Raw genomic sequence first — 22568 nt, forward strand, 5'->3', positions numbered from 1 at the left:
TTAGCAGCCCACGTGTCCCTCTGTGACTGTCCCAGCATTAGTGGCTAGTCACTTCTCTGAAATTGTTTGCACATGCAAGCCAGAAATCCCAGTGTCTCAGGACAGGAGGCAAGTAGCTCTCGGCTTTCAATGGGATTTATGCTCCTGAGTTGCTTAGGCTCTTTTGAAAACCCCACTCAATGGAGTTACACTAGTTTAACTGAGATCAGAATCAGACCCAGTAGGTATGGATAGCTTGGACTCTGTAGTAACTTACCTGGAACAAACCTGCACACCTCTTGAGTTTCACCCACCAAAGCTTAGTCCTATCTATGGGGCCAGATTTTCCAAGAGCTCAATTCCCAGTAGACCTCTAAATAAGTTGATGGAACAACTTCAGTTGCTGGGCTCTAAGCACTTGAAAATCTGGCACGTAGGTTCCTGAATGGAAACTGAGCTCTCTGAAAATCTCTCCAGTAATGTCCCCTGTTCAACTCTCCATCAACTTCCCACTCCCCATCAGTTAGGAAGTTAAACCCACTCATTTAACCAGGATGCAGTTTTCCCATCATGCATCCTCCTTCCCAGTGCTGGGATATTCCACAGCAAGCATCTGGGACTGCCAACCCTGTCTCTTGTAAGCAGGTAGTTTTTTTGTCAGCCTTGTATCTCCCCATACAAGTGCTGCAAAAGCTACAGGTCACTTCACCTACCATTCCTCTGCTGCATTTCATTTAATTATTAATAATTATTATTTGCATTAAACAATTCAATATGAAAAGCCTCAAATCCCCCCTGTTAAATATGAAGAGCTGAAGAAATGCAGCAAAAAAAAAAAAAGCCTTTTGAAAAATGCAGCAACTGCTGTGTGAGCCGACTTCTCAAAGACTTTTAAAAATTATCTGTCATGAATATTTACCTCCCCAGTGGCAGGAGCCTTTCAAGTTGTCCAAATTATTAAAGTCAATTTTCCTGGAGGGGAGAAAAGTGCTGATCTCCGGTTTGCTCACAATTTGCTTTGGGTAGGGTGAGGCGTCCCTGTTGTTACAAAGACCATACACCACGAAATAGCATCTTAATAAAAAATGGCCCTGCATCTGACTCAGATTAACAGGAATCAGGGAATTTAATAGATTCTACAAGGGTTTTGGGGGGTTTTTTTGAGTGAATTTGTAGTGTTCATGTCAGATTGAGAGCAGCAGAGATCCAAGTCCTCCATCCAGAGAGCAAGCTGTGCTGCGGTGTAGAGCTCCCCTGCTAATATTCCTCAGCCCAGATCTGTTCAGTTTCTTTGGCCCATTCTGTCCTTGCTTCCTCTGTGAAGCTGCCATCAATCAGGCTGATCCACACCAGCAGGGGGAGTATTGTGAGCCACCCCCCTTCTCCTGTCACAGCCATCACATGGAAACGCTCTTTAATTGTTACTCAGCATGAGTGGCAATTGATCTGGGGGCTCGTTCTGTAGTGCATAGCCGTCTCCATAGCTACGTCCATTCCCCCAGGGGAAATCGCTCACTAGAAAGTGAATTACCAGATTAAAAAATATCCCTAATTTGCAAACTGTTTAAATTCGTAATTCAGTAACACTCCTTGGATAAAAACAATGAGGAGTCCTTGTGACATCTTAGAGACTAACACATTTATTTGGGCATAAGCTTTTGTGGGCTAAAATATACTTCATCAGATGTATGGAGTGGAAAATGCAGTAGAGACGTATAAATACACAGCACATGAAAAGATGGGAGTTGCCTTACCAAGTGTGGGGGGGTCAGTGCTAATGAGCCAATTCAGTTAAGGTGGAAGTGGGCTATTCTCAACAGTTGACAAGAAGGAGTGAATACCAAGGTGGCCCATTTCAAACAGTTGAGAAGAAGGTGTGAGTATCAGCGGGGGAAATTAGATTTTATAGTGACCCATCCACTCCCAGTCTTTATTCAGACCTAATTTGATGGTGTCCAGTTGCAAATTAATTCCAGTTCTGCAGTTTCTTGTTGGAGATCCATCAAATTAGGCCTTGCTGCTCTTTCCCTGGACCTCCTACTCTGCTGCTCGCAGGCTTTCTTCTTCCCCCTTCTAGTTAAGCCCATCCTTCAGGGCCAGGATTCCATGGCTCCTCCTTCTCCTGGGGTTGCTGCTTTTCTTCTCTCTAAGCCTGGAGCATGACTGCCGTCTTCCACACTGCAGCCCTTTCTGCTGCAAACTTCCTGGCTCGATATCTTGGGCAGCATCTCCCCCAGCTGGGCTAGATCAGCCATTAGTCATTTTTAATCAAGCAGACTCTCCACCTGTAACGTTAATTTGCGTGATCTGCCCCACCTTAGCCCCTGCAGGGCTGGTGTGGGGTGAACAGCCCACCACACTAGCCAAACCCCGATCGCAGTACTGACTAGTCACTACTGAGTGATCAATACTCAGGGCCAGATCCTTAGCTGGTGTCAAGTAGCATAGCTCCACAGAAGTCAATGAAGCTACACTATTAACTTACACCAACTAAGGATCTGGTCCTCAGTTTCCTATTATAGAATTACATTTCTAAATCATTCCTCTAGTGCCTGCGTGGTGACCCTCTGGCAATGGAGTCTTCAACCCCAGCAGCCTGCAGACACAAGCAGAGGATTCCTCAGCTGCTGAGACCAATGTAGAAGTAACCCACCAGGAAGGAAACTGTTCCTATCTGCCTTACAGTGGGTTGGGGTAGCCTTTGCCAGGAGCAGCCTGAACAAATTCAGGAGCAGCTGGTGATGGCTTCCTTTACTGAGCTCCATTGGCTGTATACACAGTATGGTATGACCCTCGGCTGATTGATCAAGGCATGGGGCCGAATGGGAAGGGTCCATAGGTAGCAGCTGGACTAAGCTGTGGCCTTTTCTGACCACTGGCAGCAAATTTCACCCGGCCTCCCACTCTTCTGAAGATCTCCCCAGTGGTGCAGCAAAGACAGTGGGAATGCTTGCCTAGCCTCCCCTCCCTCCCGAGCAGTGAGAACAGCCCTGTGTCCCTCCCACCATGCAGGAGAGACAATGGGAATACTGGCCTGTGCCTTTCCAAGCCGGAAATTGGGCTCTAAAGAAGAGGGCATAGATAAATCAAGAAGGGCCTTTGTGATTTTGCTGCTGCTCAGTGGCGTGGTGTTTTTACAGTACGAGGAAAGACTGAACAAGAGATTGCAAGAATGAGGTGGGTATGGAAAGAAAGAGAGTAGATCATGTGCCATCTAAAGTAGCCAGTAGGAAATGCCACTGGGGCTTTCCTCTAAGTATTGGGGAAGGTCCTGGGTCTGGCTTCTCTAGGAATAGAAACAAATCTTTTGTTGTGGCTCTAGATGATAGAACATCTAACAGACTGATGTTCCAGTGCCCTTGGGAACTTGATAAACCATCTGCTTTCCAAACAGCAGCACCAGGTGCTGCCATGTATTCAGTGCTCTTGAAGGATAGCACTCCCAAGTGGCATTTCTTTGAAAGGCAGCAGAGCACCAGAGCTGACAATCTGTGACACTATTAGGGCTCGTACCCGAGCTCTCCCCATATGACAGAAGCTTGTTAGGTGTGGGATCTTTGGTGTCGGTTACGGGCACTCGCGAGCTGTAGTTTGTTTTGATCTCGTCTCATCTCTTCTCCTCCAAAATATTGCAAAGAATGTATCAAACCACCATATACAATTATTCGTCATTAGGTGCATCTCAATTAACATTAAATTTTCAATAATTATGTCCCTGACACTGGGCTTCCTGTCAGCTGTCGACAAAAACTGAAGTGAGCTGCGTTGACCATCTCTGTTCCATCTGCCCTGGTGAAATGTTCCCAAAGAGAGAGGGTCTCAGCTGCCGAGCTGGTGTTTAAAGGGCACATGTGTCACATCCTCTGCATGTTACAAGATGAATTAATGGAGGTCACATCTTTCCATCAGCAGTGTAAAATCAGCAAAAAACTAGGGGTGTAAAAAAAAAAAAAAGAAAGTTATCAGATCTCCACACAGCAATGCCAGCAGCTCCACCTCTCTCCAGAAATAAAATGGGACAATGTCTATTCTCTCCTTTTTGGGCCCACTCAATCAGCTGCCAGAGGGGGTGAGTGCATTAGCCTTTCACCTTTTGAAACATGGATTCTCTAGTGCCCAGCTCTGTGTGCAGTTATTTACTCCAGTGCCCGGTGAATGTAAAATGCTGCCACCCTGATTGGGCACCTATTTTGCACTCAGTTCGTACTGGAGTAAATGACGACACAAGGTGCAGGACAACACAGAATCAGACCCATGGATGCCAATCCCCACTGAAGTCACAACTGGCATTGAGTTTATTAGTCTTTCATCCTAGTGTGTATTACAAAGCCGCTGCCTGCTCTGGCCTCAGTTTCTGCTTGAGGGAAGCTCAAGACCAGGATAGGTCCATGGTGCCATGGCTCAGGATTCACATGGAGTGGCAGAGCTGTGTGGGACCCAAGACTTGACTAGCAGACGATGCTGCAGGGCAGGGATTCAGGTACTGGCAGAGAGGCACATGGCCTCAGATTGGAATAGCAGTTGGTGCTGCAGGTCAGGACTTGGGTCCCTTGGCAGAACTGTTTGAAGAAAGCATAAACTAGTACTCTTCGTCTCGCACCTTAATGAGTATTAACAGACTCCCAGCTCTGCAAGGGGAAACAAAGAAGAAAGACGAAAGCCTTGTGCTGCTCACACAATACTATCTCTTCAAACAGATGAATAAATTACTTGTCCCAGCTTCAAAGCTGGGCTCACTTCTCCTCTCATTTAGACCACTGTAAATCTGAAGTAACTTCAGTGAAGTCAGCAGAGTGACTCTGGATTGATTTTGGTGTAAACGAGAATGGGATTTGGTCCTGTAGCAGGTGACTGCAGGAGAAGTTTTGGGTGCACAAAGGTTCCTCATAAAAGGCTTTTGCTGGGCTCATTGGAATCCCGACACACTTGCACACGCACTCATTTAAGATAAAGATTCTGGGCAACATTTTCAGAAGTATCTAAGAGACTTAGGAGTCTAAGTCCCATTTTCAAATGTGGGTTAGGCAGTCTCACTGGAAGCCAATGGGATTTAGGCTCCTGAATTCCTAAGGATAATTCTACACTGCAAAAATATCCCTGTAGCACCAAGTCTCACAGACCAGGTCAACTGATACAAGCTCATGGGGCTCGCATTATGGGGCTACAAATATCAGTGTAGATCAGAGGTAGTCCATTATTTTTTGTTAAGGTCCAAATTTCTTGGTCAAGGTACGGTCAAGATCCAGACTCCAGGGAAAATAATAATAAAAAAACCCAATTATAATAATAAGTAAATATAAAGATTTCAGGGTCTGTTCAGAAGCGTCTGCTGATCCAGATTTGGCCCACACTCCACCTATTGGCTGGTGTAGTTGTTCCTGCTCAGGCTGGAGCTTGGGCTCTGAGACCAACCCCCATTGCTGGAGTGAGGCACATTGGCAAGGCATTATGGGTAAGCTTGTCCTGACATGACTTGACCCGAATCTGTTCCGTTGAGAGAGACCTTCGGGGCTATCCGGGTGCTATCAGTCTTTCACCAGCACTGAGGGTCTAATCCACAGCTCATTGCAAGACTCCCATTGCCCTCGGTGGATGTTGAATTGAACGGCATTTGCTTTAAAAGAGTAAAAACTACAGCTCAGCTGTCACAATTTTATTTAAAACGTGCAGTGACTCTGGAGCAGACTGGTGGGTTTTTTCCACTGGGACATGTCTTCTTGGGCTAATCCCTTGCCAGGTTAGAGCTCCTTTTAAAAGATGTATGTAACCTCTCTGGGAACAGGGAGAGAATGTAAAGTAACTCACAGCAACTTCCCCCCCTTTTTTTAAGGGCTGGTTTATTAGAGATGCTGTCAAGGCAATTAGGCCTAAAAATTGACCTAGCATAAAAGCCTTATTATGGGCTTTTGCTGCAAGATTTCCCCTAGTATTTTGTCTTTAAAATAATGTTTTATGCAGCAGGAAGAGAAAACAAAATCCCGTGGGAGGGAAGAGGGAGAGAAGAAAGAGAGAGGGTGGCTTAGGGTAGCTGTGTCACAACTCCGAGAGTTTCACTAGAAAGTGTCTGGAGAGTGCTATTTGATCTGTTTAGCTGAATGTACTGGAGCTAAGTCTTGAAGAAATGTTATATGTGATGGAGTTCTTTTTAGATACCAAGCATATCGCCAGTAAAGTTTGTTCTCACTGTCTGGGTCTCACTATGACCAATCACACACTTAAGTGCAGCTGCTGCCGACAAGTTCTCGCATGCAAGTAAATAAGGCAATCCATGGTGCCAGAATATTACAGGAAGAACATATGCAGCATCATTCTAGAAGGACACCTACTGTGTTGGTCATTTGGTAGCCAAGCCCTAGGATGAAACCCTGGTGACAGCTGGACTTCTTATGCATGTGGCTATGCATGTCCCCCTCCATCCCCCCTCAAATAAATTATTTGAGATTCAGATGGCAACCTCATTCCAAAGCCATGAAGTTGTTTACATTTGCTGGAAAATGGACCTTTGTTCTCTGGACAGGTGTTTGAATTTTAGCTTGAGCCTTGGCTCGGTTTGTGACAAAGCCCCATCTCAGGCAAGTTGTGTGCGGTTTCAGGTTTCAGAAGGAAAGTCCCGTCCCCTTCTCCCAGGCTCAGCACTGCAGCATTCAGTAGCATCTGTAACAAGTCATGGATGCACTTTTTGTGTAACATGCTTAGCAATTTCTTGTTTTCCCCGGTGCTTATTGTTACCAAGGATTTCTGACCTATTTATAATAAAAACTCAAATAGAGGCGGCGTCAAACACCATAAACTCAGGCAAGCAAATCAGTGGGCAGTCACAGGTAGCCAAAAAGAGAGCGAAAAGCAAGGAGACAAATTACAGCCCACCAGGAAATGTGACGCTGGAAGAATTGTCCTGGTGATGAATTACAGCTGTTATATGGAGTTTAGAGGCGAGAGAAGGAAAGAGGTTTTCATTTGAGGTCATTTTCTTGGACTTCAGCTTTTACATTGTCAAAAATAGTTCCCACATAAGCAATATAATACAGCCAGTATTCTGGTGTAATGAAGGGAGAAAGCTTCATTATATTAAAGTCAAACATACAGGAATATAATGAAAAATTATATATTTCAGGCTATGCTTGGGAGAGTGGCATATTAAGCATTGCAGTGAAAATAGCTGGTTAAAATCTCCCCAGTCTGCTGTTACACACTGTTAGGCAATTGTGTTATTTTCTATTTATTTGTCTGATGATGTTTGGATTTTTATTATTATTATTTTGAGTGAGAGATTTAATATTCCCTTTGGCGCTGCGATTCCTCTCGGAGACTCAGCCCCCTGCAGAGAAATCCCATCTCTACATTTATTCCTCAGGTACCTACCTGGGATTCTAAATGCTCCATCTGACAACAGTGGGCTCCATTCACCATTGTTCTGCTGCCCCTTTGCACCTTCAGCGCGAAGGGATCCTGGGGCTGGTTCTGCACTCACTGGCGAGCACCCCCAGCAAAGGGGCATTCCGAGGTGCACTGGGGAGGCCCGTGCCAGGAATGGGGGAATCGTGGCTGAGGAAATTCTAAACCTCAGCTGTTTCCCAGCTGCTGCAAAGCCCACAGTGGCCATATAAGTCAGAGCTGCCCAGCCTGTGCCGGGTGCTGAACTGGCTGCCAGCAGCCCCAGGATCGGGGGGGGGGCAGTGTCCTGGCACTGGGCTTCACACTTGCACAGGGATGAGTTGGGGCTCCTGGCTCCTGTCTTCTGTCCTCATGAGCCTGGGCACACCACTGCATCCTGTGCAGCGATGGTGAGTGATGGAGGTGTTGTGCTATTGCAGAGTGGGGTGAAACCGGGGCGGTGTGACTGTATGTCGTTGGTGCTGGGGGTACAGCACCACTAAGCAAGGGGACATGCACATCTGGCAATTGGTGACTCCTCATTCAGCATGGAGCACCACCTCTCCCTCCTCGCAGGTCATGCGCTACAGGTAGGGTTGGCTCTGTCGCATCTGTGGCGAGGTTTCCAAGAGTGTCCCAGCCACATGGCTCCGTTTCACACACTCACACCTCACTCTACTGCAATAAAAATCTTTAAAGGTGGATTTATTATGATGGACTCACCACGTTGGCCATCTAAGCATGGGCTAGATTCATAGACTCATTTCATGGGTTACTTCCATCCATGCTGCACCTACCTTTCCCTGCCTTATGGTCCATTCACTCCCCTCTCTTGTAATGGGGAAATGGAGAGACCCTTGCCCCGAGACAGCAGGGCAGGTAATGTGTCCAGTCAATGGGATTTGGTTCTAGGACCTTGTCGGTGTGGCTTGCGTGGGAGTTCTCGCCGCGTGCTGTCCCAGCTCTGCACATGTGGCTGGCTCAGCGGACCCCGATAGAACCTGCCCAGAAAAACCACAGTCTCGGTTCAGTGGCGAAGGTGCTCGGCCGGGTTTATTGTCGACTAAGCACCGTATTAGCACCCCTGCTTAGTGGCTATAGGTACACTAACACACGTGTGCCTGTCACAATGGACCAGCTCAGTCAGCAGCAGGTCTTTCTGCTGCCCCTTAGGCCAGACAAAGGGTTAAGGCAAGGTGTCCCAAGATTTATAGACTAAAACAAACAACCTGGGCTAAACAACCGACATGCCAGCTTCCGTGTTCCGTGATATGTTTGCTACCTCCTCTCATTCCTTTCTCCTATTGTTTCAGACAAAATATTCCTGTTCACCACTTCTGTCTGGGTACTTTACTCCTGATGTTTCTGACAAAATATCTCTGTTCATCACTTCTGTCAAACCATCTTATCCTGTGCTAGGTTAGAGTGTACTTGTGCCAGCCTGCTGGAATGTGTTTACATATTCGGTGTGTTTTAGCAGTGCCAGCAGGACGTGCCAAGACACTGAACTTACATGCCCTGACTTTGGTTCACAGTTCAGGCCTCAAGTCTTGCATCAGGCCTAATGCTCTAGGCTCTCTCTGCTACACTCGGGTCTCTGTCTTCTCTCCTCGTCCCCACCCTCCCACTCATCCTTCTTTATAGCTGAGCAGATTTGCATCTCATCCCAAGCAGAGCTAAGAAATCTTATTCCCTCTTTAGCCTCTTGTGCCACCTGTCACAGTAACTCCTGCTGGTGATTTTTGATGCCTCTTCTGTTAACACTTCATCATCTGTTCCGTGCCTGGTAGTGAGAAACGAGGCCTGGACTGGGGGAGAGATGTTCTGTGAGGGCAGTGTTTCCCTGCTCACTGCATTTCCTCCTCTCCTACCGCTGTTCTGATTGTTCACCTTCGCTGCTGCTCACATCCCCCGTCCCCCCCCCACCGCCTCCTTCTCCCATTGCCACCACATCTTCTCTGCTCACCCTTAACTCTGTGATCAAAACACTCGTCCCCTCTGCACCAGCTCTGGTGTCCCGTCTGTTATCCATCTTTCTTCAGGCTTTTTGCACTCGCTCTCTTGTCTTTTTTTCCCTTCTGCTTCTAATTCTGATTATGTGGCTGGGACCACAGCAGAGTGCCAATTTCTTGAAGATAATTGTTTAATTAAAATATGGCAGGCCTGGCCTCCTGTTGACAGCCACGCTGCCGGTGATGTTGGTCACAACGGGAACATTGGCTGCCACGAGAGTGACAGCTCTCTGTGAAGGAGGAGAAGACTCTGGGTACAGGCAGGCAGGAGTAGAGACTTAGGGCTAGATTGTGCCCTCATGGGACGTGGAGGGACCATGCAGCATCCAAGATCCCCAGGAGGAAATCAACGAGAATTCCTGCAGCACCAACTGCAGCAAGCTTACTGTATCATAGCCTGGACACTGTGCCGTAGTTCAGATACCGCGGAACCACCTCCCGGCCCTTCTAAGCCTTTGCCGCTCGGTGGGGACTGACACATTTAGTTCCCTTGGTGATGTTTGTGTGCGTGATGTGGACACTTGTCACTGGGATCTGGAATGAAAAACTATCCAACTCATTTAACACGGCCACCAAACAACTAGCCAGAATTAGCCTGGACAGATTCCAACTATCAACCTACAGTACAAGGAAAAGGTTCTGTATCCCATGAATAATCCCTTACCCTTCTCAATACCTTACTAAGGATACATGAAAAAGGAGAGGGATAATGTGTTAGCCAACTTCTCCCTGCCCCTAACCTACCACAGACTTGTTTCATCCACCCGTTACAACCTTTCTTTTAGGTTATGAGCTTTTGTAGGCAGGGACTGTCTATACAGTGCCTCACACAATGAGGCCCTGATCTTGTTGGGGGCATCTCTGGTGCTGCTGTAATACAAAGAATGAATAGGAATAAACTGAACTTCCTTGGCAATGCCAGGATTAAAATGGGGGGGGGGGGGGAATCTGCCTCCCCTTAAATCTGTGTCAGGCAAAATGGAGGACAATTCACAGCATTCTGCTGGTAAAGGGTGAAACAGGCAATTGCAATTTGCTCTGCGAGAGGAACTACTATTTAAAGAACGCTCAGAAGCGCCCATCAAATCCTTTTATCCAAGTTCCCAAGTCAGGGCGAGCTCAATAATTCATAGGCAGGATCAGCGCCTGTCATTATGTCGAAACTGATTACCGCGCACACCTGTAATTAGATATAATGGGTGTAATTTCCAGTCTCGCTGAGATATTTATGGCAGGAAGTTGCTTAGAGATATCTTCTCTCCAGGCTGAGCCTTTTGAGTTTTGGTTTGATAAGTACTTCAAAAGGAGACAAATAATTCTGAGGTTTACTGTTGGTGAAACGAAGGAACAGCATTTTCAGAAAAAAAGAATGTAGGCATCTCTTAGTTTGGGACCTATTTACTGAAGGTGCGTCCCGCTCTGGAGAGGTGCATCTGGGCCAGGGGAGGAGTACTGCACAAGTGCCCTGCTGCATCTCCCCTGCCATCCCATTTTTACCCACTTAGACAATTCCCCTCTGGAAGACGGGGTCAGTGTGATGCTTTGGGGGTTCACCCAGACCAATAAGGGGTTGTGTCACTGCCTGCCCTGTAATCTTGGGTGCTTCTGTGATGTGCACTTTGGCTCAGAGCCCTGATACACCAACAGCCCGCTTTGCTGCTCCTTTAAAGAGACTGAGGATTTTACCTTTCAGTTTGAAACGCTACACCGAGATGATTGTATGATAAAAACAAGATTACGTTTATTAAGACAGAACAGGTATTGAAGTGATACCAAGTAGAAGGAATTGGGATAGAAATGGTTACAAACAAACAAACAAAGGTAAAATTATGCTTCTAAGACTAAACCTACCCTAACAAACTAGAATCTTTTGTTCAAAGTAGTTTTATCACTGCAGTTGCTTTTCCAGCATGGCCGGCCAGTTCTTAGCCAGGATCTAACACAGAGCTCGAAGCAGTAGGGTTTTTTTTTCTCTTCAGCTGAAGGAGACCCAAATGACTTTTTCTCCCCGCTTATATCATCAAAGTTAATCTTTGTTTTCAACATCAGGAAGCCCTCCTGGGGGCTCAGCTTGCTGTGTCCAGCAGGGAAATGATGCCATGGTAATTTTTGCAGTCTCTCCCTCCCAGTCCAATTAGTTAAGTGGTTATCTCCCCCACTCCCTTGTTTGATGGCTTTGTTTACCTTTTATGTACATGTACCTTTATTGTGTGTCTTTGTTCAACCTACATTGGAGGCACATTCAAGTAGGGGGGACCACATTCCTTTGTCTAAGGTGGGGGGGGATTTAAGCCCTTCCTGCCAATCACATTTTAAGACCATATGTCCAGCACATATTTCAGATTTTTCATATATCACCCCAACATACGCACCACCCCATAATATTAATGGCCAATGCATTACCAGTTCGCATAGGATACTTTACATGACACCGTTTTGATACAGATTATGACAACAGTGAGTTGGGGTGATACACTAAGCTGGTCAGGCCAGCTGAGACACACTGCTACTTACCAGGCAGCTTCTAGCCCTCTGGCAGTGGGATGCTATTAGGGTCACAGTCAGGAATGGCCTATGAGCTCCAGGGCTGAAAGTTCCTTCCAGGAAGTACGTCCTTCCAGGAATAAGTGTGCAGCACTGTAAGTGTTGCTCACAGTGGAGAAATTGTTGCCTGTCCTACAAGGGAGTCAGTAAGCAGCATCGCCCATGTGTGGAGAATGAATCTATCTATCCTCATCACTGTAGTATCTGAGCAACCATTAAAGAAAGGTGATGAGAGAGAGTACTGTGATAAGAGTACCTGTGCACAAAGCAAGAAATACATTAACAGAAAGTGGTGGACAGTTATCAGTTTCAGGCAGTGGCTGTGATTTTCCAGTGCGTAGTTGTAAATTTCAGGATGTGAGGGTAACTGTTCAAGGAAACAGGGATGGCTTTACATCATTCCTCTGCCAATACTCTACTGATTAAAAGCGAAAGTAGAAAGAATCCTCCATAAGGACAGCAGTGTTTCATAATCCAGGCTAAAAATATGCCATTCATTTAAATGATAGTGCCAATCCAGAGAGAAGAAGCTGAATGCTGTGTATAAATAGCAGACAGAACACGGGGGCGGTGTGTCTGAAATCACACTGACTCAGAGCTGCTGAAAATACATTTGCTTTATCCCAGCATCCACACTCTGCCAAAAGCTTCTTCCTGCTTCACAGCCCTGGGTATTAGACTGACTGCAAAGACCCAGAATCTAGGTGGCTGAATGTTTTCTGCTTATTAGGGTTAGGTATGTGTGGTGGGAGGGAATTGACTCATGGAATCTCTTTGTTACACAAATTTTGAATTACCTGGGCCATCCCTAACTTTTTAATTCCCATCTCCATTAGTCTTATAATCTATCTATCTATCTATCTACCCCTAAACATAGAATCATAGAACTGGAAGGGATCTCGAGAGGTTATCTAGTCCAGTCCCCTGCACTCATGGCAGGACTAAGTATTATCTAGACCTTCCCTGACAGGTGTTTGTCTAACCTGCTCTTAAAAACCACAACCTCCCTAGGTAATTTGTTCAAGTGCTTAACTACCCTGACATTTAGAAAGCTTCTCCTAATGTCTGACCTAAACCACCCTTGCTACAATTTAAGCCCATTGCTCCTTGTCCTCTCCTCAGAGGTTAAGGAGAAAATTTTTTCTCCCTCCTCCTTGTAACAACCTTTTATGTACTTGAGAACTATTATCATGTCCCCTCTCAGTCTTCTCTTCGCCAGACTAAACAAACCCAGTTTTTTCAATCTTCCCTCAAAGGTCATGTTTTTTAGACCTTTAATCATTTTTGTTGCTCTTTTCTGGACTTTCTCCAACTTATCCACATATTTTGTGAAATGTGGTGCCCAGAACTGGACACAATACTCCAGTTGAGGCCTAATCAGCGTGGAGTAGAGCAGCAGAATTACTTCTTGAGTCTTGCTTACAACACTCCTGCTAATACATCCCAGAACGATGTTTGCTTTTTTTGCAGTAGTGTTACACTGTTACAATGTGCCTGTCACTGTAGTTTCTAGGCACCACTGCTATTGTGCTGGATGGTGTATGAACAAGACTAAAGCAAAGTTTGCTTCCACTCCATCAGAATCACCAAACAAGGGTACTGGCTTGTTCAGAGAATCAGTAATGGGAGAGGAGAGTCTTTTTATTTAAAAAAAAAAATCTCTGGATCACCCATTCAAACCTGGCCCCAGATCTGTAATAACTGACCTGTTCAGTGGTCTGCGTGAAATGAATGTTTGGTGGGTCTCAGCCCAATTCTTATTAGGCTTTTGTCTTTGTCACAAAATGTCCACCCCAAAACCGCACTTAAATTGGTCATCTCCCACAGAGAGACAAAGGGCTAAACTGACCATGAAGACTGAACGTCCTTCTTGCTGCTAGAGGAGCTTCCTCTAAGTTAGGGTTGAGGCACATTGGCAGAGAAGGGTATGGGGGAAGCTGACGCTGCCTCCAACTTGACACATGTAGACAGAGGCCTGCCCTCTCCTGGGCTGTGGCACCTTTCACCAGCTCTAACCACCATTAAACATTGTAAAGAAAAAATATACTCTGCCACTGCATATACCACTAAATAGCAGCAGAGAGGGAAATGATCTTTCCAGGCCCAGGTGAAAGCGTCACAAACCAGAGAAAGTAAAGAATTGCAGAGGTGGCTTTAAAACACAGGTGGCTTATGGTCGGGGGGGGGGGGGGAGGGACAGGGTCTTAGGAAGGCAGATCTTGGCCAGAGTGTGGGTGGAGCTTGCTGGGAAATGGTTTCTGACCGTTTTTAAGGAAAATGAAAATGTTTCATTAAAAAAATGTTTCAAAAGAAATATTTCCATCAGCACGAAGCATGGAGCCTCTCAGCACCACTGTGACCTCGTTTGAGAGCCAATGGAAGTCACCTCAGGGATCCATTCTTCCCATCCCTTCCTCTCCACAAGAGACGGCCACTTCTCTCATCCATTAGTCTGCTCCCAGTTAAAATATAAAGCCGTGCTTTATTGCAGTCATTCCTAGGCCCAGTGCCTTGGTCACCTCTGGGACACCCCTGGGGATGGTGCGACATGACATTGTGCTGCGCGTCTCTGACTTCTCCATTGACGTGTTCTGTCATGCGTCATCTGCCGCTAATGATAACTATTAGATGGCACCCCTTTGGATTTTAGGCAGAGACAGGCCAAGCTGATGTGGGGGCTGGTGGGGTTTAGGGCAATGCTAATCAGGGCCAGAAAACAAATAGGAAGAAGTCAAACTGCAAGCCACAGCAGATGAAGAACGGAGGGATAATGAGAAAAGTGACTCAGTGGGACAAAGTGGGATTCAATGCGATATGGGAAGATCAACAAAGCAGGTTCAAGTGTCTGTGCTGTTGACTGCATTCATCATGGCGAGGCGGGCAAGGTGCCAGCTGCAGGGCTATCGTTATTCAGTAATTTCATTGCGCCTGGTCTCATTCCAGAGTTGCACGGCAAACCCTTTATTCCTGTGCGCCCTAATGTCTAGAGCCTCCTGCTCTCTCCCACCCGCTATTTCTTTAGCCCTGCTCACTTTTATTGCTAATCATAGCTTCCATTTAAATGCTAATCGGTCTCAGCAGAGGCCCTGTTTTACATATAGCGTGTCTTTTGTGGTGCAATAAAGCTTAAGCTCCAAATGTTAAATCTCCATTGAGACTCCATTAGGCATTTTTCCCCTCTGGGGCTTGGTGAAGGGGGTGGGGAGGTGGAGCAGAGGGGAAATGATGCATTGCTTGCAAAACGGGAAACAAGACACAAAGATTATTCACCCTTTGGGATGTTTCACTGGTGCTCCTTTGTGTCTCCCTCTGCGTCCCACCTACCTCCTTAATCCCTTCCTCATCAGCGCTAGTGGGCACACTGGACCCTATAACGAAGCAGGTCTGCAGAGGCCTGGAGAGCAGAGCCAACCAGAGTTCCTGCTGCTAGACTCTGCTCCTGCCCCCAACACCAGCACATGGTCCAGACCTGGACCCATCAAGCTTAGCTCTGCTGCCATCAGTGGATTATTACCGTCAGGAGTTCTGTCCCACGCAGCTGTGGTCACTAACTCAGCAGGAAACCCTGTCCCAGAACAGTGCTAGCCTGGCTGCTGGGGAGGCGTTTGCATTGGGAGGTGGCAGGTGATGGGCTCGGAATCTCTAGGCCGGATTCAATATTTTATTGGCAGCAGGCCTTGTTTCATGTTGAAATTTCCTGCTGTGGGTTTCCTTGCAGGACAGCACTCAGATGCTGCCAGTCTGGAAAGTTGAATACAAAACATTATTTAATAATGGGTTGGTCCCACTCCCTAGCTGGCAGATCATACCCCCTCGGGCCATGGTGCTGTGCCTAGCACACTAGCTTGTCACTAGAGCTGTCTTGAACCCCAGGTGGAGATCCTGCTCTGTGGCCTATGCAGTAGAGCAGTGGTTTTTCAACCTGTGATCTGCGGACTCCTTGGCGTCCGCAAACTATGTCTAAGGAGTCTGTGAAAGGTGGTCATTACCATAGAGCAGTGGTTTTGAACCTGTGGTCCGTGGACCCCTGGGGGTCCAAAGATTACCTAAGATTCCCAAAGGGGTCTGCACCTCCATTCAACATTTTTGAAAGGTCTGCAAATGAAAAAAAGTTGAAAACCACTGCAGTAGAGAATAGTCTCCCTATATCCCCAACTCCTCTGCGCATCGATGATGGAGAGGGCAGGGTCCTGCCCAGAATCTTTGCCACTAGCAATAGAAAGACTGGCTAAAAATCCTGAAAGGCCCCAAGCACACTGAACTGACATTGACGGGGGGCACCTGTTCCATGAGGCCCTGAGCTGACAGACCCTTTAAAAAAGGACAGGGATGTGCCTGGGGGTGTCTCAGGCTGCAATGGGGGTGGATGGCATTTGAATGCATCTGAAATTGTGTGAATGTTTCCCTGGATTTCCCCCCATGCCCCAACACTTTGGCTAGGCCACTACAGGGGGTCGTTTCGTTGAGGTGCAGCCCCTATTCAGTGCTAGGGAAGTGAGATGTAATTGTTTTTCTGTGAACTTATTGCTGGTGAGAGAGGCAGCATTGGAGCTGGAAGTCCTACATGGCATGGACAGCAGCCATGCAAGTTTCTCCACCCTGATCCATGCCAACATGCCTCATGTGGGACCCACAGGCAGATCACCCATACTGCTGGATGGCTTTAGACTCCAGGCCCAGGGAATCCTTAGCCTCCCTGCTCAGACTCCCCGCAAAGGTGTTGGATTAGTGCTGACAGCTGTGGTGGTTTTTGTCACAGTGCACTTGGAACTGCACTGAGACCTGCCAAACTCATTTCATGTACAACACAGATAACTGGCAACATTTCTATGACCCAAACAGGCCCTAGTTTTTGAGCACCTGCCACCCACTTTAAAAAAAAACTTGGTCAACAGTGTTTGGATGGGGGTGGTGCAACATAACAGAATATGTCAGTTATTGCATGTCTGGATTAATGTGGAGGTACCTGCCCCAGGAATGCACTTCCCTTTCTAAGCTCACATGTCATTCCCCTGCCCCAAATTTCCTGTGTTTTACTATATAGCGGCGTTGCTGTGCTATGTAATGCTCTGAAGATTTCGGTCTTTCCAGTCACCCTGCTCTTACAATCCTGGGAATATCCCAGTCTCCCCAGTCCCTCTTCTTTACAATGTTAGCACTCTCCCACATAGGCCAGGCCCTATGCTCTGTAATGCTGGCACCCTGGTCTCTCTGCTGGAGCCAGGGCCGGCTCTAGGTTTTTTGCCGCCTCAAGCTCCGAGAGTTGAACTGCCAAAGCAAACAAACAAACAGACGAAAAAGGACGGCCGGAATGCCGCCCCGGGAATTGTGCCACCCAAGCACGTCACGGGCTTGCTTTGCTGGTGCCTAGAGCAGTCCTGGCTGGAGCTCTCTCCTGGTGCCTATCTCCTGCCCAGAGTGGGCACCCAGCTCTTGGTGGCTCTTTAAAGATTTCGTCTTCTAGCCAGACTTTTGTGTGCTCTGCAGGTCGTTTGAGAAGCCGGCTGGTACATTTGCACCTGAGCAGTGTTTGAGATGAACCCATGTCCCAGGACGTTTTCTATCCTGGGTTTACCCCAAACTGTTGAAAACCCGGTTTTCAGTAAGAAAATGCAGGTTTTGATAAACACACACGCACAAAAAATATTTTTTGCAAGACATGGCACATCTTGATAATGTCGACAGTCTTTGTTTCTTTATCTAGGCCATTTTTGTGACACAAACTTTGAGCAGCTCCCAATAGTGTAACTTTTGTTGTTGTGGTAGCACCTGGAGCCCCCTCCAGGGAGCAGGGCTCCATCATCCTAAGTGCTGTATGACAAAAAGTCAAAAATGCTTACTGCCTACGTTACGCTAAGAGACAACAGGTGGGTACACCAGACAGACAGTAGGGGCTTTTGCTGTGTGTGGGCAGCACTCCACACACGTGTAATCTCCAGGCTTTCTTTTGATTCTTAATTGCCACATTCTGCGTTCTGATCTCCTAGAATGAGGGGAAAGGAAGGAACGAGGGAGTCTCACAAAGAGCCATTTGTTTTGCTGAGCCCGTCTGTTGTTGGGGCTCCTGTCTTTCAAGTTCCTACTCCATCCATATGCCTCCTGGTAGCAGATGGCTGCATGTGTCTGTTGGCGTTTCTGACAGGTCCAACATGATGATCGCCAGCATCCCTGAAAGTGCCCAAGAAAACTTTGGCGGGGTAGCAGAGGTGGAGACAAGGCCATGTGTCTCTCCAGACAGCAGATTGCTTCAGTGGTGCACCACTCTCCCAGGAAAAGATGCTTGAGTGAAAGGGGCTAGAGACGTGCAAAGTAAAGCGGGTCAGAAATTTTCCAGTGGGATGTTTTCCTGCTAGAAAGTGCTGATTCGTCTCAATCTAAACTTTCTGCGGAAGCCATGTTGATTTCAACTACATTTCACTGCGACTTATTGGAATGGAACATTCTGGTTTTTTTTAAGGACTTTCCAAAATTTTATTTTATTTTGTATTAGATAATAATAATAATAATATAAAACAGTCAGAATTGAAATATTTTGTTTTGATTGACCTAAAACAAAAAATTGTTGAAAATCATTCTGATTCAGAACTAAAAAACAAATATCGAAATTGTGGAACTTCCCAGGAAACAGAAGTTCTGGGTCCCACACAGCTCTAGCGCAAAGTGTGAGGAATGATTAAGAATGGATTAATTAGTACTGGGGATTAGTAACCCTATCCACATTGCTGCTGTCCCTTGCTGGGAGCCAAGCGCCCTGCTTCTGCAGTCAGCCCACTGGAGTCTTCAGAGCAGGCAGCAATGCAGCAAGCCATGTCTTTGGAGCACTGGTCGGTGTTTGTGTGCCCACCTTACACCGGACATTAGCTGCTCCCACCAATAAAGATGGGCCTGGAAATGGGTTGTAGGAGGTCTTGCTGTGAAAGGAAACATGAAAAGGCATTAGGAAAACTGGTCTGTGAGTACGAGCTCCAGTAACTTTCCTCCTCCCACAGGCACTCTGAGCTGGGTTTGTAAGTGGTGGGCAGCTGAAAGCCCTAAGCCAAGGGGAAGAGAGCGGTCTTTCCCTGCTTGTGACTATGTCCTATTGCTTCCTTTCCACAGGTAGACCCTTACGTACCCTATGAATACACCTGCGAGGGGATGCTGGAGCGGATTCACGCCTACATTCAGCACCAGGTCCGTGACCGCTCTCCCACCCCACAGGGCTTCCCACGTCATTTCTTGGGGGAAGCAGCCAGCCAGGCATCATGGCCAGCAGACTGTATTTAAAGATGTACAACAAACTGCAGGCCTCGCGCCCTGCCCTGCCCCTTCCATGAGGCCCCACCCCTGCCCCGCCCCTTATCTGAGGCCCCGCCCCTGCTCACTCCATCCCCCCTCCCTCCGTCACTCACTCTCCCTCACCCTCGCTCACTCGCTTATTTTCACCAGGCTAGGGCAGAGGGTTGGGGTGCGGGAATGGATGAGGGTTCTGGCTGAGGGTGCGGGCTCTGGGGTGGGGCCAGAAATGAGGGGTTTGTGGGGGAGGGGACTCCAGGCTGGGGCAGGGGATTGGGGTGCAGGAGGCAGTTCTGTGTGTAGGCTCCAGGAAAGAGTTTGGGTGCAGGAGAGGGCTCAGGGCTGGGGAAGTGGGAGGGGGTTCAGGGTACAGGCTCTGGGCGGCACTCACCTCAGGCAGCTCCTGGAAGCAGTGACATGTCCCTCTGGCTCCTAGGTGGAGGTGCAGCCAGGCAGCTCTGCAGGCTGTCTCCACCCACAGGCGCTGCCCCTGCAGCTCCCATTGGCTGTGGTTCCCAGCCAATGGGAACGGTGGAGCTGGCGCTTGGGGCGGGAGCAGCGTGTGGAGCCCCCTGGCTGCCCCGGAGTCGGAGGAACCTGTTGCTGCTTCTAAGAGCCATGCGAAGCCAGGGCAGGCAGGGAGCCTGCCTTAGCCCCACTGCGCCGCCAAATGGACTTTTAGCAGCCTGGTCAGCAGTGCTGACCAGAGCCTCCAGGGTCCCTTTTCGACTGGGCATTCCAGTTGAAAACCAGATGGCTGGCAACCCTAGCTGTCAGACATACATCCTCACCGGTGGCTCAGGACACAGCCAGCTAGCCGGTGGCAGAGGCTACAGCCCTGGGGGCTATTGGTGTCTGAATCTGAGAGGGGATTTTGGACTCATGAAAGTCAAGGGCCAGTGCCTCTGGCTGGAGCCCGGCATGGTACTGGCAGGAGCCATGGATGCTTCTCCCTAATCCTCTAGTGGCACCCCACCAATTGCAGCTTTGGGACTTTCCTGAGTAGGGGCTGGGTAGTAAGGTGGTGCTTGTGGTTGTGATTCAGGTACCATAGCAGCCCTGCCCACCGCTTGTCTGGGCTGTGCCTGGGTGGAGACGAGTGAGGAGTCGTGCCGTATCTGCAGGGATATGTTCCTTTGCAGTTATCAGTACATCCTGGTGACAAGGAGAGAGATGCTCTGTATGGAACCCTGCCACAAAAAACAGGGGAAATAGGGGGCCGCTCATCTCTGGGACCCTAGTTTAGCTCCAGATCTTAAGTATGTCTGTAGGCATTTATCAGAGCAAATCCCTGGGGACTGGGCTCCCCATGAAAGTTCTTCCTTGCCACATGGGGTCCTTGGGCCCCCTGTAAGCTGGCTCCTGGCAAGGGGATGCACTGGAACCTGGGAGAGCCGGAGCAGAAACAGCCTCTCATCCGAGATCCTTTGCTCACAAAGCTTGGCAGTGTGGGAAGAGCCCTTTGATCTGTCTGCTGCAGGGAAGGTCCACCAGGTCAGGGCAGGAGTCAGTAATAGAGTCGGAGTCATATATATTCAGCAGCCCTAGCTGCTGCCTGGGGAGGCCCTCGGGAGTTACCTTCTAGCTGGTGGAAGGGACCTGAGCTCAAGGCAGCAGAGCGAGCCTCAGCTGCAACCTAGAAAGTGATTCCCTTCAGACTGGCCTGATGTTTAACCATTTCCATTCCGTGGGGCACTCTGTGACCTGTCCTTTTCTGTCCCGCTAGGATTTCTGTGCTGGAGCTTCTCCTCCTCTGCCAGCGAAGCCCAATGGCCATGCTATGCCAAGCTCGCCAAACCCGTTCACCCTGTCGCCAAACGCCACTCACCTTGTGTGGTCGTACAACGGCAGCAGCACCCCCCATGTCTGGCCTCCCATGAGCTCCATGCAGGGGTGGGTGTCTGAGGCTGGGCGAGCCTGCACTGAGACCTGTCAGGAGCACGGGCTGGTCTGCGAGCCAACATTCTTCGAGTTTCTCAACAAGAAGGACGTGTTTCTCCAGTGAGTATGGCTCTCGCACCTTCACCTTGCCCCCCTGCATGGTGGGGTGATAATAATCCATTGTCCTGCTATAGCACCCCTATTTAAGCACCCCCAAAATGCTTTTCTTAGGCCTCAAAGTACTCCTCTATCATAGGGCAACATTATTATCCCTGTGTTACAGATGGGTAAACTGAGGCACAGAGAGGTTAAGGGTCTGATTGGCAGAACTGCACAGGCCAGGGCCAGCTAACGTCAGTGACAGCCATGGGTGCTAAGCATCTCTGAAAATTAGGACCTAAGGCCAGAACGGTGAGAAAAGATCAGCTTCCTCACCCAGGCTTAGCTCCAATTTAAGCGTAACGCCGACCCCTTGGATGGGTTGTCAGCAGCACGTATCAGACCTGGGACCTTGGGATCTTTATACATGAGCTTGTACTATCTGAGCTAAAAGATGCCCCTTTCTTAGCCGAGACCATCACAGGTTCATCAAGTGCTAGTTGGCCTGGCCAGCACTAGAAGGGGACAGAGTGCCACACTGGGCAAACATGGCTCACGTTAAGTTCTGAGAGTGCTCAGCATGTGGTGGGCATGTTGGGTGCTGAGCTCCTTGGAGAATCTGACCCCACGAAGCTTACCCCAGGCTGCACACCAAGCCAGCAGCGGAGCCAAAAACAGAACCCTGGTATCCTGTCTCGCAAGCCCTTATTCTAACTGCTAGGCAACACTCCCTCATTGACCTTTTGAAAGGTGAGGTTGTTCTGTTCTCCCAGCGCTACTTTCTGCAATTTTGCAAACACAGCTCCCCTTGCTGTAACTCCCTGTGGTCCATTGCAGTGCCCTTTGTACACAACCCCACATGCACAGTCTGCTTTGTTTGTGTCACTTGGATGCATTGTGCCCGAATGGGCTTCTGCTTCAAAACAAATGTTGGATTTTTCAGGCACCTTTCCCTCTCCCCCTGCCTTTTATACCTTTCTCTATAACACTCCATTTTGAACACACAGGCAGTGAAGTTTTTAATAGGGCATAAATCTGCCTCCCGATTCCATGCTGCACTGTGGACAATTAAAATGCAAGCATTGCCATTTCTGTCACACCGGTCAGGCAGGCAGTTTGAGTCCTAGTGACATTTTTATATGATAAATTAGAGCAGGAGTGCAGATTCCACTCACTCCGCTCCTTCCCCTCCCCCGAATGAAATCACCTGTTCAGAGTCAGTAGTTCAGCTCGGAGTTTATTAGGTAGAGCCATTGGGCATGCAGAGATACCCGGGGCATTCTGCTGCTGACCAGAGGAGACCCCGGCATTCTAGCTCCACCTACAGATTGGAGGAAGCAAGACAATCTCACTTTCCATCCAGTCCATTCCTCCCTCTAGTGCTACTCCAAGAAGTTTGCTGGT

The 22568-nt window shown here is 48.2% G+C and overlaps 1 protein-coding gene across 2 annotated transcripts in view; it reads left to right on the forward strand.

The window, feature by feature from the left end:
- Positions 1–22568, forward strand: part of MGAT5B (alpha-1,6-mannosylglycoprotein 6-beta-N-acetylglucosaminyltransferase B) — a 182445-nt gene that overhangs the window by 152297 nt on the left and 7580 nt on the right. For both annotated transcript variants that reach the window (XM_075119315.1, XM_075119316.1), the window contains 2 exons: positions 19008–19082; positions 20911–21185. In XM_075119315.1, the coding sequence (XP_074975416.1) occupies positions 19008–19082; positions 20911–21185 (350 nt within the window). The remainder of the gene's footprint in view (positions 1–19007; positions 19083–20910; positions 21186–22568) is intronic.

This window comes from Caretta caretta, chromosome 14 (assembly GCF_965140235.1).
Source record: "Caretta caretta isolate rCarCar2 chromosome 14, rCarCar1.hap1, whole genome shotgun sequence".
NCBI lineage: Eukaryota > Metazoa > Chordata > Testudines > Cheloniidae > Caretta > Caretta caretta.